The sequence below is a fragment of the Macrosteles quadrilineatus genome, unplaced genomic scaffold (assembly GCF_028750875.1).
Source record: "Macrosteles quadrilineatus isolate MER2022 unplaced genomic scaffold, UCM_ALF_1.0 Scaffold_1__1_contigs__length_201487025, whole genome shotgun sequence".
NCBI classification, from domain to species: domain Eukaryota; kingdom Metazoa; phylum Arthropoda; class Insecta; order Hemiptera; family Cicadellidae; genus Macrosteles; species Macrosteles quadrilineatus.
In genome coordinates, this window is record NW_026542594.1 from 101774726 (window position 1) to 101794608 (window position 19883).

Genomic DNA, 19883 nt, shown 5'->3' on the forward strand with positions numbered 1-19883 from the left:
CATATATTCTTGGTGTAGTAAGGGGTAACAAAAGTGGTTGTCCTGATGTTGAGTCATAATACATGGGAATAGCTCGTGATTTCACACTAATCTACCCTGGAGAGGTGGATAACTGAACACCTGATAATCTAGACTCTACTATAAAATCAAAACTTTTTTCCTACAGTTACCTAACAATGTACATGTTCTCTCACTGATTTGAGAAAGCAAAGTGGCCAATTCGCTCATCAGTGAGACAATGTTAACATTGTCTCACTCTAATTACCTTGTCTCACTCCAGATTTGCAACGTGAAGGCACGAAATAGTGAGCGCGTAACATGCAGGCAACGTCGTATGCGCACGAAATACGTTGGCAGCACTGGCTGTAAATCAGCTGGTCAGCTGTTATACTGTTGTATTTGTCACTTCACATTAAATGTTATATTAAAAGTTCACTTCTGTGTAAAAATAGGTTATGTTTCTTCACAAATTTATTTGTTTTATGGTAACTGTAGGAAAAGTATAATGTGCAACTCGAGTTCAAAGTACAATTGCCTCACTCGAGAAACCATTCCTCACTCGCCTAAGGCTCGTGAGTAAGGATTTCTCTCGAGTGAGTCAATTGCTCACTTTTCTCACTAGTTGCACAAATAACTATTCCTCTCTCTTAACTTTAAAGAATAAAATCCATTTTCACATGACATGTAAGTAGTAGTGCGGTTCAGTTCTCCTTAGAATAACGAGAAGGGTTGAATGAGTCTTACAAGTTTCGTCCTCATCAAGGAAGTCATCACTGCAGTCTGAGGTAGTTGAGGACAAGCGGTGTAGAGGCGGCCGTTCAGCCTCCACAATGGCAGCTGATCTGGGGATGTACTTTAAATTATTAAATAATAAAATAATGGGGATCGAAACATTTCATAACTTAGGTGTAAACTTAGAGTACCTAACCATTATTTTGTATAAAAGATTAATAAAAATTGATTGATTGATATTTATGGATGTATTACATGTTTAATAAATGGGTATCTTAACAATATGGGAAGTATATTTTCTGAAGTGCATCTTCATACAGTAAGTGTGGTTGATTTGTCCTTACAAGAATTCTACAGTTAACTATGGACGATAGTTAAGTATCAATTTTAACTAATGTCAAATTATATACAAATAAATTATGAAAAGGAAATACCAAGAAACCAAAATGTGATAATACTGTACAAATAAATAAATCAGCACTAAGCTTCAATATTTAGTTTAAAACAAAATTTAGGAATAACATTTTTCAAAAAAAAACAGAAGAAATCTTGCTGATATTGAAAAGTATTTTCCTATAGTCACCCACAAAGTGGGCTTCCTTGCACTGGTTATAGTACAGAAAGCTGCTAATTGCTGCAATTACTTACTTTGCCGCACCTTCGCCCACTAGTTACACAAATAACTGTTAGAAATAAATTTAAATTTTGTAATATAAATAGAAATACTATATGTTAAAAATAGAAAGTGATTTTCTAGAAGTTTAAAAAAGGCACTTACTTAACAGAAGATGTTGATATAAGTCTTCTCAAGAGAGTGTGTTCCCTGACTGTGGTGTCAGCAACTGAAGGTAAGTTTCTGTGTAAAAATAAGACTTGGTGAATTGATAAACTCTTCTAAAAAATTTTGGTTGCATTAATAAATCTGACTACTGTACAAAGCCTGTGCATTGCATTTTCGCTTCCGTAGTTTTTATAGGTAATTTATTTGATTTAAAGACGTTGAAGCTGATTTATTCCCTGAAATAGGTATGCTAACCATTAAAAAATATTATGATCAGAAAATTCCATGAATTTAAATCATAGTCCATCTAATTTAACAATGCAAAACCTTCAATCTGTTTCGTCTAATATTTTCAGTTAGAGTCAAATATTTTAAAACTCAATTAAACCTTTGAAACTGTATGTTGATGGAGTATGCTGACATTAAGTTCTCTATAGGGAATCATTCTTATCATTACCATTTCTATGTTTACCTTTGTGTTGACATTGAAAACAATTGCCTTAATAAGCCGCTTCCACTTGCACTTGGGTGTCGTTCGGAAGCTGATGATGATGATGATATGTCAAACGTATACGTTCTGGTCCTGAGTTATAATAAATCAAATGAAATACAAAACAAAAGAGGGCAAAATAAAAGGATTATAAACTTTATTGTAACAACAAAACAAAACCTTTAAAAAATTAAACAGAATAGTAATTGTCTTTGTGATAAATGGAAAATTTATAATATCCTAACCCAGGGTGAATCTCGTGAGGTGCCCAGTATTGATTCCAGACCAACCATTGGATGGTAAAATAAAACATTTGTCTCAAATTAAAACTGGCCATCTTACAAGATTCACCCTATGGACACACACAGTTCTTAAATATACTACGTAGGCCTACTCATTAAACATTTAACAAAATAATCGAGAATTAAAACATTTCAGTTATGATAAACACCCCCGCTGCAGCAAACTGGCATAGTCCTACTAAGTTAATTTCCATTTGACTGATCGGATTTACAGTAAAATATTTCCTTAAACCTGTTAAAATTATTCCAAATTTAAATAGAAATTTAATATAATATAACTTATACCATGTTAATGGAAAATTAGTACATGTTTTAAAACTGTGAACTCATTACATTACATAGAGGTTTCAAATAAACTTTATAAGTTTTACAAAATCGGGTTTAGTGATTACCGTACTTAGGTTTGGTGCTACAAGGAATTTATCTATAATTTTGGTTTTTCATTCAGTCTAAAAGATAATGAAATGGCAGGACTGCAGTACCTAGGGACATTGTTGATGGTGGGAGATGAAGCCTGGCGCTTGACAGGGTAGATGTAGTGTGACGTCGGTGTCTGTAGGGACGATGTGCGTGTTACGGCGCGCCGCTGAGGTAGAGAAGTGGTGGAAGCAGCTCGACGCCGACGTAATACTACATCCTCCCCATCACACTCGTCAGTCGGCAGCGGCAGATCATGCGTAAAGTATCGGGAGCCGGAGAACTTACTTAGTCTGCGGCGGAACGGCACAAATATTGGAGGTGTCTGAAATTGGTATAGGTACTAGTTTATAATTCAACACTAGAACTTACTTAAAACATGTTAATGGAAAATTAGTACATGTTTTAAAACTGTGAACTCATTACATTACATAGAGGTTTCAAATAAACTTTATAAGTTTTACAAAAACAGATGAGCTAAAATATCTGTGAGACCCTATTGCAACAAATGACAGTGTGTGATCTGGAAGTTTTTAAGATGTTCTACAATATGACACGTACAAAGTATCTGGGCCATATCTTGAAAAAATATCCAATAGTGCATATTTTTTAGTAATGAACTTTACAATACATACATCGGTTGCAAACTTTTAGAACAGCCAAAAACACAGCTTGTGCCTATTGGCTACCTGTATTACAATAAATTATTTATTTCTGAAACCTCACAATGTGATCAGCGTGCCATGTTCCGTCAGCTAGGTTGCGTTGTTTGAGCTGTAAGCCAATGCGAGACACCAGTTTGATGAGCTGCCACCTCTCACGAGCTGTACGGCCCTTGTGAGTCTCCCCCAGTGAGCGGCCGAGGACAGTCACTCCTGCCCTCTCTAGCTCTGCTGGCGACCCACACGCCTTCACCCGACCTTTGTCTATCACCACCACCTTGTAAAAACACAGCCGTATTGTCAGTGTTGATAGGACTCTATACCAATTACATTTGTACTAAAAATGGCATACGTTTCATTGTAGATGATAGGAGGAAATAAAACAGTCAAAGGTTTCAGAAATCGTTTGATGAAGAGTCATCTTGTATTATTCACAGAATAATTTAAAAGAAATTATTTTGGCCACAACCAACAGTTATTTTATTGTTATTGTATTAAAAGAAAACCCAAATGTTTGATTCATGAAAGTTTTTTAGTGTGTTAAGCAGTGTTTCCAACGTTACTTTTTCCTTACGTAACTCTTTACAAGATAAAAAAATCTTGCTTGCCACTTTAGTCATGTGTGATCTTAGACAAAATTTGTTTTCTATTTATTATTTTGCTGATATAATTAAAAGCCTGATCTGATTAAATCTTTCCTGAACGTGAAATGTTTAGCGTTATTGAATAACACAGATGCTGATGAACCACAAACTAATAATGCACCAGCTCAAACTATCCTGACACTCGTTACTCGTTAGGTATTAGATAGGCACCACGTAACATCAGAGTGGCCTCAACCCCTTGGTTGGGAAACACTGGGTTGGAGTACTTGTGTGTGAAGCTGTACAGTACCTGATGAGCAAGGGAGATGAGCTGAACACAGTGGGTCACCATCACTACACTCCTCTTCTCTTTGATTACCAGTCGTCTGATGCCTTCCTCAAACACTTGCTGAGCTACTTGTTGGTCCAAGGCAGACAGAGGATCATCCTGTACATTCATAATCTTTTATTCAACATCGCTAACTACATGGCATAACTATGTCTATTGCAGGACTTTCAAAAGTGTTTCTGATAATCTAATTGCCCTCCATTTATTTTGCCAAAACCTGTGTGCTTATGATTCTGTGGTGACTCACAAAATTTTCAACTACAGTAAATAGGCTGTTTGGATGCCAAGTTCAAAAATTTTAATTTGATAGCTAAAGGCTTTATACATTTTTTAGTGTTTATATTTAAACAATTTCCATTAAGGTATAAACAGAAACAAAAGTTTAATGTGATTTCATTTATTATATAGTGTTCAATTACCATGATGACAACATTGGCTCGGGAGTAGAGAGCTCTAGCTATGACCACTCGTTGCCTTTGCCCTCCGGAGAGGTTGATGCCTCGTTCCCCGATGTCTGTCATGTCCTTCCCAGGTAGAATGTCTATGTCTGGCTGCAAAGCTGTGGCTGCGATGACTCTGTTGTATCGTCTGCTGCGGTAAGGCCGGCCAAACAAAATGTTGTCTCGCAAGCTACAGTTGAGCAGCCAGGGCTTCTGAGAAACATACGCTATACTGCAGCCTCTGGAATATGTAAAAAACATTATGTACTATATAATACCAAAAATATGAGACAAGTGTTCCAAATTTGCTTATCCTCGATGCTACCCTGTAGTGTAGCCAAGGAAGGAGGTTTTGGGGTCACAACACCCCCCCCCCACCCACCCCCTGTTATCGAGAGGATTATGCCACGATAGCAAAAATGTTTAGGATTGTGTGAGACAATCATGATGTCTCAGTGACAGTGAAAGATCTTAATAATGCCCCCCTGATCCCCCTGATTAAAAAAATGGTTTTTGAAGTTATGTCCACGTGTGTGGATATGTGTACAGAGTTACAGACACACCCATGGTCCGATTTTGATAAAACTTTGTATGTGTGTACTAATCCATGGATACTCCAGTTTTTTTTTTATTTTTAGAAATTTTGATTTCTAATGATGATTTATCAATAAAAATCCATAAAAACATAAAAATATGATTTTTACAAACACCACTTGAACAATTTTGTAAAAAATTAAGTATGCTATGGTCTTTGAAATCTTCAACAACATGGTACAATCTTTAATGTTGTACAAATTACGGGATCAACAGTTGTGGTAACTTTTGTGATTTTATCCATAGACCCTATATTATACAGTATCATATTAACTACTATCGCTTCCCCATTATAAGGGTTGTTGATAAGCTAATGAGAGAAAGTATGAGTTGGTTCGCTGATATCACTATTTCTGTCCCAAAGATTACGGGGGTTGCCTTAACCACCTTCCCTTGGTCTGCAACACGGCTAAGTTTTACACAGTCCTGGCTACACTACTGATGCTATCGAGGTTGATTATGCAAAAGCAAATAATGCTATTTAAGTAGACTTTCATTTGAGACACACTAGAGAGTCCAAAGTACTTACTTAGTCCATCTAACAGCTCCCTTAATGCAAGGTATTTCTCCTAACATGGCGCAGAGCAAAGAACTCTTACCACTGCCAGTGCTACCAACTATCATAGTCAGTTTACCTGAAACAACAAAGAGTGTTATTTTGCATAAAATCATTTCATTTAGAGATCTACATTTTGCTCTATTTAGCAAACAATCCACTCAATTGCAAATTTTTCATTGAAATTTAATAGGAGCTTTGTCATATTTTGTCCCAAATAACAATCCTTTGCATTTGCTTTTTACATTAGGAAACCATCGTGTATTCAATACCGGTAGTTTAACTTATACTCCATGGCCTTCATTCAATATTTAGTCTTAATGTAAAATTTGTTTCAGGCATATACCTCAAAACATAAAGGTCGGGTCGTTTAGTTGAAATTGTGACTTAGCTTAGTACCTATTTTAAATTTGTTCCACCTTGAAAAACAGTTGGCATACTATAACTAACAACACAGTCACTTTACCTCGAGGGAAGTGAAGGGAGGGGATGACCAGAGTTGCCTCTTCTTGCGCTGCCCAGCTGAATGTGGCGGCTTCAATGGCTACTACCGGCATGAATCTGTCAAAATCTGGTTCAATCTGTGACAAACGTCAATGTTACATGACCTAAAGCACATTCATGATGTTTTAATGCACATGATGTTCAGTACTGGTTGAAATTTCAAGTTTGCCTCAAGAGGGTAGTGTTTTGTTACAACGATTTTACTGCTGGGCAATTTTTATTCAGAGTACAATCTTGCAAGACAATATGCATTTTAATTATAATGTAATTGATGGTTGTACTCCTACTTTTTTTCAAAGAATGAAAAAAGTTTACTATGTTCTTTGTACGGAATTGATTAAAAATACCCTTTTAAGAATTATTTACCTTAGTTAACTCTCAAATTAAAAGTTAAGATTTTACAAAAAATAGAATACAGTTACCTCATCACAATCTTCGTCAGGTTCATCCAGCTCCGTGATGTTGCCCAAACCGAACACACTATCTGCTCTACTGGCTCTCTACAAATATTAACATGGTTTATACTCAATTCAGAATATTGATCTGTTTAATCAAATAATGTTCTATTATATAAAAATCCTAATTCAATTTTATATTTTTTTAAATATTTTAATTGGTTAAGCATAGCATACATCAGGCCTAAGCATACTTCCTTATAAATCATCAGAGGAATGCATGTTTTAATACAGTGTGTAATATATGTTCAGTTACATCTGGAGTGGGTTTGATGTTCAACTAAACAATTACTATTTTACTATAACTTAACTTGTAAACTACTACGGCCAAATGGAGCCACCTATATGCACACTATAATGCATGTCTTTTGGTATTCTAGGCCATTAATAAAGTGATCAGTTAAAAAAACCCTCTTAGTAAGAACAAATATTCAGCCAACTTCAATAGTCAACACACTCTAGGTCAAAAACAAACAAACAAACAGGATTCAAATACATAGTTAGGATGAAAAATCTCCTTCCTGTCAATATCTGATTCAAGCAATATTAATTTAGTAAATCAATCAATAATTCATTGGTTGGTTATTTTATTGATGGATTTAAGATCTTCAATGCTTACACTTGTTTCAACCACATCAGGTTCTGGCTGGCGTGTCATGACTGGTCTTACATCAACTTGCTTTACTTGATGTTCATCTACTGGAGTGAAAGGCCGACTCTCGGGAAGATCAAGAAACTCCTCTAGTCTTCTTGTACTAACCTGGCAAACACTGTGTTGTGAGCTTAGCAATTACGTAACTTGTTAGACTTGTATAATGAGTATTAATTTAAGAATAGGTTTTAGCTCAACAATGTTGAGCCTCAGTAAAGGTAAAGGTTGTTGTGTTTGTAGGTGATAGATAATACTTTTTATTTCTGTGAGGTTTTCAGTTTGAAAACAATTTCAAAGCCTTTGGATTTCCAAAGTATAGGTGCAACAGTACAGTAAATTAGATAAAATTAAATTGAATGTTGTGAATGTAAATCTTGTAGACACAAAAGGTAAATAAAATTTAACAAAATATATACTTACCAATGCTTGTATTATAATAGGAACTGTTATAGGGAAAATAAAAAGAGGCACAGTCAGTTGGTTGAAGAGTGCAAGGCCAGTAAAGACATCAGCCGCAGAGAGATGTGATCCTTCCAGCCAATAGAACGCTGCCAGGGTGACAAGAGTGATGAGGGCAGAGGACGTGTGAGTCAGGAACGCTGGAGAAACAAATAGGAGACCTTGCTTGGATTACTCATAGTCATAAATTGAGGCTTTAAAAATATTGATGATGTTATTTTGATGAAAACAAAATCAAACATTTAACATCCATGTTCTAATGTGAAATAGCAATGCATTTCTCCCAAATAAACCTTAAAAATCAAGCTGCTACCTGTCAAGTTTAAATAAAAGTAAAGTAAGTAAAGTAATATAAAGTAAGTAAAATCAAGTTTCAATACTTGTTGACCAGTGGTGTAGTGGGGCGAGAACGTGTGGCAGCAGCGATCCCACGCTGCGTTTTTCCAAAGAATTCTATATTTTATTTCTATAATATGTTTGTCAGATTTTCGATAATGACTACACGTAAAATACAGTTTTATAAATAACAAAATTTGTACATTCATGAAATTTCACCTGTAATATTAGAAATGAAGATCCGATGAGTCCCCAAAATTTTGGGCATCCTAAGCCCCTTTTTGGACCCTTTTTGTTCGCAGGGGGGTAATTCCTAAATAATGTTGTTAATACGTTTAAGGTCAAGTGAGGTGTGGTTTTCGATGGTTTTAGTTATTTTAAAACGATTGGGACTAGTTTTAAGCATATTAAACCACTCCATACACAGGGTGTTCAACAAATATTATTACTTTTTTACGATCACATCTATTCATAAAGTAATAAAATTAGTTACCTCAATGCTCTACATAAAAGAGGATTATTGAAAATAACTGTAAATTCTTTACTAAATAAGGGGGAAGGACCGCAAAGAGGAAGAGAAAATCTTAAATACCCACGCCGCAGCAAACCTGCAGACCAAGCGAATTTCCATTTGCCTGAATTGATTTTCAATTAAATCTATTTAAATAACATTATGTTTACCGATTACCTAGATTTGCTGCTAAAATATAGGCTAATAAAATGGGTTTTTAGTGAAATATTAAGAGCCTAGTATAAAACAAATAGGTTTTACAAGTTTAATCAAATTATTTCCATAAACAAGCAAGTGAAATCATTTTACAATATTCTCCATAAGAATAACATGGGAATATTAAATTTAAAATGTTTGAATTATCTGTAACCAACAACCGTACAAAAACACATTAATATAGTAAATTATTTATTTTTTCAAGCTCTTAAATGGTCTAAAGATAAATTGGGAAACTTTGTGTTTTGAGGGTAGCCAATTTTTACCCCATAAAACCCCGTTCACATGGTTCAGGACAAAAATGCTTATACCGACGATGCTACGACGACAACCGTACTTGATGTGTTTGTTGATTAATAATGGTTTTGAGGAACTTAAGATACAAGTTGCAAACGTCAGTATATGTATGATAGGTGTTTTTGCACCACATCACATTGTTCGTGATTCAAGACTGGTGTTGCCTGTTCTGCAATCTGTAAGGTTTGTGAGGGAGAATTCTGCTTGAATACCAAATTGGACAAAATCGGTAAAGATGGATAAGTTGCCAATTTTGATGAAATTGCTAATGAGTTGCCTGAGAATAATTACTGTGATGATGAAACTGTTGAGAGAGATACTACGCGAATTGTAGAATAATGGCTTTGGTTTAAGTATTTCATTTTAATTTGTAATGTAAGGTTTTATGTAATTACAATTGTTTAAATTGTTAATGAATGTTTTTTAGAATTTTCAATTTGTATAAATAAGAAAGATACATATCAAATTTGAAATTGGTTTCAATAGAATAGCATTAAATATACAATGAAAAATACATCACACTACCTTGAACTAGAAATTATTGTGTAATAACCTTTAATGATATACAACTTAATCCATCCCCTTTTCCTTTTCCTTTTTTTTAATAAGCTATTAGGTACCGTAGGTCTCATGGTAAGACTACTATCTTTATTTCTCAATAACTCACAGGAGAAATTTCATGAATGTACCAATTTTGTTGTTTATAGGGTGTTTTTGTATTATTTAATCTGTACTTAATGGTGAGTGTTCCCAAACTGCAAAATTTATATACACCACTGCTGATGACTGTTTCAAAAAGCAGTACAGCAGAAGCTGTACATTGTAATCCCTAACAGTTCTACAATACTTTCATGTTTACACTATTTTTAATACATGTGTTGGAGGAATTAGCAGCTTGGCTTCAAATTTAGGTACCTATTTATCCACTGTTCTTATCACAGATATATCTTACTCATGAGCGCCCAGTACAGAGAGTCCTTGTTCAGAAACTCAAGTTCCTTTTGCCGTGTGGTGAGGATCCTGTTGGTGAACTCAGTCTCCCAGCCGCACAGTTTGATCAGTCTGATCCCCTGCAGCACCTCGTTGGTCTGCCGCAGACGCTCGTCACTCCAGTCCTGATATAACAAACAGATAACTAGTTTAGGACAGACTGCTATTTCAAAATGCATTGAACTTATTTTGGACTGTATTATTTATCATGGATAAGAGAATTGCTTCGCAAAATTCAAAATTGGCGAGCCTCAAAATTAATTTGTGATGGCAGGTAAAAATTTAACCTTAAACATATCAGACAATATTGTTTTTTACATTAAGCCTTGTAAGAGTTTATAGATAATTCCTTACCTTGTTGTATGGCTAAATCCATAACTATAATTTGGCCTACCTATGAAATCACATTTCTTTTGGATATGTTTTTGGCACTAAAGAGTACATAATTATTTTGCCAATTTGCTTAGCATTATTACCATCTTTCCTAAACTCTAACATAACCTCAAAGTATTAGTGATAAGGAACCAAAATTAATTATTAACTAGGTGGCGTTTGCAGAGGCATCCACAAAATTGAGCGGAGTCATCAGGGGTTCATACTATATTGTTTTTGTCATACTGCAGTAAAAACAGTCGTTTTTAATGCATGCGTTGTGGGTCTAAAGTAGCATTTTAGCGAATTTCCCTATAGGGAAGTAGCTATTACCGTAGGTCTCATGGTAAGACCTAAGCCCGGGAACGATTTACTTTTTCATTTTGATGTCCCCAGAGGCCAAAAACACCATTCGTTCAAATTTTTATATATCTATTTATAGATATATACATCCGCACGATAACTTGAGTAATGTTTGTCCAATTTTGATAAAATTTGGTTTGAAGGTGTAAGGCGGGATAAACTTGAATGAGTTCGCGAACCAGCATGATCGGACTATGGAAACGGGGGTTTATAGGGGGTTCTATGGGGTAAAAATAGGTTTTTTCCATTTTTGACACTAAAAACACAAAATTTCACAATTTCTTTTTAAACCATTTTGTAGAGCTTAAAAAAACAAATAATTTAGTATATTGAAGCGTTATTATGCACCTAATTGCTACGGAGAAAATTAAAAAAAATTGTAATTTTAAAATTCCCATGTTATTCTTATGTAGAATAAGTCAACTGTTGTTGTTTGCTTGTTTATGAACATATTTTAATCGATTTTGGAAAATACTTTTATTTCTTACTAAACTAATATAATTTTATAAAAAAAAATCTTTTTTACCCTCCCTGTTGCAGCAAACCAAAAGTACTCGTTAAACTAATTCTATTTAAATAGGAAATAAATGTGCTATTTTTATGGAGGCATTTTAGTGTAAATCCAATCAGGTTAATGGAAATTCGCTTAGTCTGCAGGTTTGCTGCGGCGGGGGTATTTACTCTTTAGGGAGTAAAGATCGTTTTTAGCCTCTATGGAGTAAAAATCAGTTGTTGACAACTCAGTTGTAAATTTCTATTGTAAACGATTGCATGTATCAAAATATATATCGATTTGTGCTTTGTAATCATTTTAACCTACAGTCTACAGTCTCTTCCCATAGCACTTTAGCATTGCAGATACATTAATCCATTCCCACACTTAACACTGCTCACCTTTACTACTTCCTTCATCGCCCCCTACGTCGTGGACCTGTTTCCCTCTCTTCCCATAGCATTTTAGGATTGCAGATACATTAATGTAATTGCCAAAGGCAGTTCCCACACTCTGCACTGCAAGCCTTACTACTTCCTTCACCATTTCCTACGCCATAGACCTGTTTCCTTCCCTTCTCGTAGCATTTAAGTATTAGAATTGACTATATATTGGTATATTGACTATATAATAGTATTATATACATTTATCTAACTGCCCAAACGGTTTCCCCACTCTCCACTGCCAGCTTTTAAAACTTCCTTCACCACTTCCTACGTCGTGGGGCCTGTTTCCTTCTCTTCTCTTAGCATTTTAGGATTGAAGATACATTAATCTAACTGCCACAGACGGTTCTCACATTATGCTCATACTTTACTACTTCCTAAGCTACTTCCTACATCGTGGACCTGTTTTCATCACTTTCCATAGCATTTTAGTATTTTAGATACGTTAATATAATTGCCACAAACATTGCCCACACTTCACACCGCTAGCCTTTACTACTTCTTTCACCATTTTCTATGTCGTGGGCATTCTTCCATCCCTTCTCATAGCATTTCAGCATTGCAGATACATAAATCTAACTGCAACAAAGGGTTCCCAGTTCCCACACTCCACACTGCTCACCTTACTACTTCCTTCACCTCTTCTTACGTCGCGGGCCTGTTTCTCTCTATTCCCATAGAATTTTAAGATTGTAGATACCTTAATCTAATCGTCATAAAGAGTTCCCACAATCCGAAAAGCTCGCCTTGACTACTTCCTTCACCACTTCCTACGTCTCGGACCTGTTTCCCTCCCTACCCTTAGCATTATTGGATTGCAAATACCTTAATCTATTGGTTATAAACATATCCCACACTCTGAACAACATTTCCTTTACTACTTCCTTCGCAACTTCCTACGTCACCGACCTGATTCCCTCCCTTTCCATAGCATTTTAGGATTGCATATACCTTAATCTAATCGTCATAAACAGTTCCCTCACTCCAGACAGCTCGCATTTACTGCTTCCTTCACCACCTCCTACGTCACGGACCTATTTCCCTCCCTTTCCATAGCATTTTAGGATTGCAGATACCTTAATCTAATCGTCATAAACAGTTCCCAAACTCCGGACAACTCGCCTTCACTACTTCCTTCACCACTTCCTACGTCACGGACCCGTTTCCATCCCTTTCCATAACATTTTAGGATTACAGATACCTTTAACTAATCGTCATAAACAGTTGCCACACTCCGAAAAACTCGCCTTTACTACTTCCTTCGTCACTTCCTACGTCACAGACCTGTTTACCTCCCTTCCCATAGCATTTTAGGTTTATAGATACCTTAATCTAATTGTCATAAACAGTTTCCACACTCCGGACAGCTCGCCTTGACTACTTCCTTCACCACTTCATACGTCGCGGACCTGTTTTCCTCCCTTCCCATAGCATTTTAGGTTTTTAGATACCTTAATCTATTGGTCATAAACAGATCCAACACTCCGGACAACTCGCCTTTACTACTTCCTTCACCAATTCCTACGTCGCGGACCCCTTTTCCTCCATTCCCATAGAATTTTAGGAATGCCTTTAATATTACCTTTATCTAATCGTCATAAATAGTTTCCACACTCCGGACAGCTCGCCTTGACTACTTCCTTCACCACTTCATACGTCGCGGACCTGTTTTCCTCCCTTCCCATAGCATTTTAGGTTTCTAGATACCTTAATCTAATCGTCATAAACAGTTTCCACACTCCGGACAGCTTGCCTTGACTACTTCCTTCACCACTTCCTACGTCGCGGACCCCTTTTCCTCCCTTCCCATAGCATTTTAGGATTGCAAATACCTTAATCTAATGGTCATAAACAGATTCCATACCCCGAACAGCTCGCCTTTACTACTTCCTTCACCAATTCCTAAGTCTCGGACCCCTTTTCCTCCATTTCCATAGAATTTTAGGAATGCCTTTAATATTACCTTTATCTAATCGTCATAAACAGTTTCCACACTCCGGACAGCTCGCCTTGACTACTTCCTTCACCACTTCATACGTCACGGACCTGTTTTCCTCCCTTCCCATAGCATTTTAGGATTGCAAATACCTTTATCTAAGGGTCATAAACAGATTCCATATCCCGAACAGCTCGCCTTTACTACTTCCATCACCACTTCTTACGTCGCGGACCCCTTTTCCTCCCTTCCCATAGCATTTTAGGATTGCAAATACCTTTATCTAAGGGTCATAAACAGATTCCATATCCCAAACAGCTCGCCTTTACTACTTCCATCACCACTTCTTACGTCGCGGACCTGTTTCCTTCCCTTCCAATAGCATTTTAGGATTGCAGATACCTTAATATAATCGTCATAAACAGTTCCACACTCCCTACAGCTCGCCTTGACTATTTCCTTCACCAATTCCTACGTCGCGGACCCCTTTTCCTCCCTTCCCATAGAATTTTAGGAATGCCTTTAATATTACCTTTATCTAATCGTTATAAACAGTCCCCACACTCTGGACAGCTCGCCTTGACTACTTCCTTTACCACTTCCTACGTCGCGGACCAGTTTTCCTCCCTTCCTATAAAATTTTAGGAATGCAGATAGCTAAATCTAATCGTCATAAACAGTTTCCACACTCCAGACTGCTCTCCTTACTACTTCCTTCACCACTTCCTACGTCATGGACCTCAAGCTAGTGTCGTCATTTGATTATATTTATGATCCATACCGTTTCTGTTCTAATATCTGTGGATTAATGCTATCAGCTATTTCTTTATCTACTGCATTCAAAAGTCAACAGCTGATCATATGTTTTTGTTTATGTGTCAAATACTGCTTCCATAAGGATTACATTGAAACTTTGAGACCAAGTGGGGCGGATTCCTGAGAGACTTTTTTAACGCCATATAGATGTTGGCACTCACCGATATAGTCTCTATCACCATGCAAAATTTGAAATCGATTGATTCATCCGTCTAGGAGGAGTTTGCGTATTACGAAATGCATAAGAGTCGACGTATAAGAGCTTCGCTCGCTTCGCTCGCTCCGCTCAATTACCTTTTAGACTCTTCTTAATTTTTATCTCTGTGAAATTCATCAAAATATTTTACGTCTATTCCAGCAATATGTCTATGAGACGAACTTTAAAATAAGACATAAACACAAGTAATGGACTGATCTAAATAAATGTCCACTGTAAAGAAATAATATTGGCTATTGACTTACTGATATATCTTTAGAGTTAACAGACATCTTCTTTCCCACAAGAAATTGGAGAGGTGTCAAGATGAGGATGCAGCAGGTGGCCCCAATAATGGCACTGATGCCCAACTTGCAATAAAGCAAGTACATCAGGATACCAATCTGGAATCAAGTTTAAAGTATGTCACTGAGAAGCTTAATATACACCCATTGTCCCTTTACATACACATACACGTTACACATTACATACACCATACATCCGTCCCTTTACATTTTCTGATACAGTAGTTAATTCTATTTTGGTTTTCTTCTATTCCCTCTAACTAAAAGATACAATGCCAATAACAATCTTTTTTTATTTGTTTGTTTCTAATATGGGCCATATAAAAAATAGAGTAGTCATTGATGAAACTGTATTTTATGTACTATTACATACCTTGAGAGGGATGGCCCAGACATAGTGGCCTATCCAGTAGCAGGACATGATGTTAAAGGTGTCCTCGGACATGAGGTTTGTCAAGTTGCCCGTCCTGCTCTCCTGGGCTGAGTCATCCTCTTTGCATAGGCTGCGTAACTTCAGGGCCTTGTCATAGACTAATGCCTGTGGACAATTATATCCACAATTCCAGTCAACTTTTTGATCAAGGACTACATTGTTTAGATCAATTTGCTTCATTTTTTAGACAGTTGAATATTTTTGACAAAATTACCCACTGAATTTAAAAATAGCGACGCCATGGACAAAACGATTAAATATAGACCGACAGCAGTGCTGTGGTTAGCATATCTCTGGCGTCTACGTCCACGTAGGAGTGCTGTGTAGTTTCACTGAAAAGAACTTGTTTACAAGAACCTAATAAAAAATAATCCCCCGGTAGAGGGCCCCTTCACAGCATGTAGCTGAGGGCCCCATATGGTCCCAGTCCGGGCCTGCTCAGCGCACATCGCTGTAGCAACAAGAGCTAGCGAGCATTGTTATGATAATTTATTAGTTAGAGCTAGGGTTGCCAACTTCTGCATAGTTCCCCGGAATACGGGAGTAGGAGTTTGTTCCATTATTTATCTGTGTTTTAAATATTTTCAGGGATTTTCGGGCTTTTCCGTTAAAATTACGGCATTCCAGAATGTTGTACTTTAACCGTATTGAAAAGTGGGTCTGATACGTGGTTAGAATTCCGTTTGCAAGGGTGGTAGTGCTGGTAGAAGACGGTGAGACGGAGACGACGACGGCAGCAGCGAACAATGAGCACTCTCTAGCGGCACATCGCGGAACCTTCCTTTAACAGTCTATATTTATTCTGTTTGTCCAAGGCAACGCAATACCTGTAAAGCTGTCTTGAGCCGGATGCCTTCTACATTGACTATGTGAGTGCTGGCCTGAGAGAAGCTGCCTTGTGCCATTACACTGACCAGTACCACAGCAGCCATCACGTAGCCATTACCCAGTAACTCCTCCACTGTCACATCATGGGGCTCTGGCTGGACATGGGCTCATGTTAGTATACACATCACATCCTCACTAGGTCCTACTGTAACCATGCATAGTCTTATTAATCAATTATGGTCATTTATTTGTTTACAAAAAATATCAAAAATTGAACTGGTTGCGAAACAAAGCACTCTTTTAGGTTTACAAAAGCTTCATCTTTCATTCAAGTGTCAATTATAAGGTATTAAAGTTTGCAATATATAGGCCTACTGTCATGTTCAATTTTATACTACATGTATTATAATGTGTATTCAGTATTCACTTTTTTACATCGAAAGTAAAGTCAATAAAATATGTCATCCTGCCCAAGCAAAAGTAAACTGTATCTTTACACAAGTTCTAGAGAAGTACCAACAGTAACACACCTACATGAGTGATGTTATCTTTTGCAGAGATGTAGTTGATTACGACAGCAATGCCAAGAGGAGGGATGAAGCCAACACAGTCACCGAGCAGCTTCAGTAGTCCTCCCAGGACAAAGTTTGTCCAGTAGCACCTCATGTAACAACCCCACAACCTCACAGGATGGCCCCCTGTAGCCTGTAAAATGTATGTAATGAATGTACAGTTTCTTTCATACTAATTCCCAGGCTCTTGGTTTGCATGTGATGGGCTATAGGCGAAGGAAGGAGGGGGCAAAATCATTCCCCATTTCCTTTTGGGAAAATTTTCTTTCTTTCTTTCCCCCTCTAAAACCCCTAAAACCTCTTGTACCCACCAGGACTATGTACCCCTAACTACGGTACCTAGGGACTATGTAGCCCTAATAATTCCACACTTTTTAACCCGAATACTACACAAATTTTCTGTCTATCCTTGAGCTAATGTAAAAAGTTCCTATCAAAGAACAACACCAAACACAAACAGTAGTTTTTCAGCAGACAACACAGGAGAAACTTACCTTAGCCCTTTGGTAGACGGAGTTAAACAGACTGAACTGATTAGCAGCTGTCTCGTTGGGATGAAGAGTTCCTAGGTCTTCCAGCTCAAGAGGGTGGGAGTACCCAGCCCTCAGGAGTGGCACCAGCCAGTAGAAGGTGACCTGGGAGAACCACTGGGCGCTGTGGTGGCTGTACATTTCACCAACCTCTCCCATCACCTCATCATCCCTCCTCACTCCATTCTGCTTCAGCTTTGTCACAAAACAATCATGTTTATAGGCCTACATTACTAGAATTAATTTTGATCTAAATATTAGGAATACAAAATATGTAGTGTGCAAATTTCACTACAGTAATTAGCAGGGAAGAAGCTTCCAAGAAGGAGTACATTAGACAAAAATGTTGACCATTGCATGGGCAATTATTAAAAAATAAGAACCTAAAAATATGAAGAGGATATTCAGAACAGGGAGAGGAAAAGTGAACAAATCTTATGTTATCATTTCAGTACAAATACCTATCTTTATTGTATAACAAATATTATCATCCGACCATGAAAGTCAACCAAATAAATTAATTTAATTTATTTATTTATTATTATTATTTATTATTTATTTATTTTTTTTTATTTTTTTTTGTATAAATTTTAACTTTTGATTGCCCCTATACATGATTGTAAGTCCAACGTAACAGAATATGATTTAATGAAAATCGGTAATATATATGAAACAGAATCGCTTAATTTTAATAAAGAAAACACCAACATAAAATATGTGACAGGTTTTGGAAAAATAGTGTTTAATACTATTTTATAGTCAAAGGTTGAACTACATAAGGCAATGATTATAGTGTGAAAGTGTGCCTTTCATCACAAGTCGAACAAATCCTTTAATTGAAAAGCCAAAAGACAAGTCACCAGGCAGATGTCTTGCATCTCTCTCTCCAAATCCATCCTCATCCCTTGTTTTAACAATATTTGGACCGTTCCCTTTCAAAACGTAAATAATGCAACTGGTGTAAGAACACACTAAATAAAAAATATACAAATGCAATATTTTTATGTTTTAAATAACATAGTCATTTTAAAATATTACTCTTTGTTTGAATATTATTTATTGTTGGAAATGCTATCAAAATAATTTCAAATTTAGATTCAGGTATCTCATGGGATGTCAACCAAATGGTGTTTCATTACATTATATCAGAATGTTATATAAGGTACTGATACATTATGTATAAGTACATAACTATAGTAATTCAATGTATTAATTTTAGCCTCGAGTAGCTGTGTAGGCTATATAATGAAAGCACTTGTATGATTGCTATAACTCCCATTTAACACTTTATGGCCTATCTTGTTAAAACTATTGTTATTTAAATAAATTTAATTGAAAACCCAATCAGGCATATGTAAATTTGCTTAGTCTGCAGGTTTGCTTGCTGCAGGATTATTTTTCGCTAAGCACACCTGTTAAAATAAGACTTGTTTTGCAAGTTAAGTCCGTAGAGTGTAGAACTGATTATATACTTAAATATACATAGCATACAAGCTACAATTCTTTGTTTGAAGTTCATTGTTGTTGATGGTGAGTTAATGTTGTTCAAAGGTTTATTGCGGACATTTTCCATCACGAATGTAAAAAACAAACACCACATGTGCTTTTTTTTGTTGCTTTTATTCTTTTTTTTTGCACATGTACCACTTTGAACAACAAGCTACAATGTTTAGTTATGTTTATTTGTCATTTAAAATAAGCTAAAAATTACATAAAGATCATGTAAATGTGAGTAAAAACCACATCTGTGAAAGAGTACACAAGTGAGCTGAGTAAATCGTATACACGAAGTACGAAGACTAAGATCTAGTTAGTACCATAAAGGATGAGGTGAAATAAACGCCAGCCCCACCACACCCTGGGCTATGCGGGGGCGACTACATTACGTAAAACACTAAACACACAGAGCTGTGGGGCGGTGCATCGCATCATCTCTCCAATTACATTTCCTTGCATTCATTTTCATACATATAAAATCTTTTCTCTTTTCATTTTCTTCTTTTCATTATAAAATAGGGAGGGATATATGTAGCTAACCACTTTTAGAGTAAACAAAAATTGCAATAGGGGTTAAAAAAACAACCAACCCCCGAATTGTTATTTTCGTAAATTTACTTTGTACTTCTAAGTAAACTTTAATTGAATTAGTTACATGAAACAGTAATTTTATAGTTTTTATCTATAAGAAACCAAACTTCCATATCAATCGTTCTGTACTCATCCCTCATACAGAGTTTGTAAATGAGGGTAAAAAATCCAATAATTA

The 19883-nt window shown here is 36.3% G+C and overlaps 1 protein-coding gene across 1 annotated transcript in view; it reads right to left on the minus strand.

The window, feature by feature from the left end:
- The window catches only part of LOC128999339 (ATP-binding cassette sub-family C member Sur-like), a 35584-nt gene that overhangs the window by 8658 nt on the left and 7043 nt on the right, over positions 1-19883 (minus strand). The window contains exons 2-19 of the mRNA XM_054425788.1: positions 17582-17812; positions 17050-17220; positions 16515-16670; positions 15628-15792; positions 15216-15353; positions 10290-10452; positions 7939-8117; positions 7486-7626; positions 6834-6911; positions 6374-6488; positions 5881-5986; positions 4737-4998; positions 4279-4416; positions 3449-3661; positions 2788-3047; positions 1986-2096; positions 1511-1588; positions 745-842 (exon numbers count right to left, since the gene is read on the minus strand). Of these exons, the coding sequence (XP_054281763.1) occupies positions 745-842; positions 1511-1588; positions 1986-2096; positions 2788-3047; positions 3449-3661; positions 4279-4416; positions 4737-4998; positions 5881-5986; positions 6374-6488; positions 6834-6911; positions 7486-7626; positions 7939-8117; positions 10290-10452; positions 15216-15353; positions 15628-15792; positions 16515-16670; positions 17050-17220; positions 17582-17776 (2767 nt within the window). The 5' untranslated portion in view covers positions 17777-17812. The remainder of the gene's footprint in view (positions 1-744; positions 843-1510; positions 1589-1985; positions 2097-2787; positions 3048-3448; positions 3662-4278; positions 4417-4736; positions 4999-5880; positions 5987-6373; positions 6489-6833; positions 6912-7485; positions 7627-7938; positions 8118-10289; positions 10453-15215; positions 15354-15627; positions 15793-16514; positions 16671-17049; positions 17221-17581; positions 17813-19883) is intronic.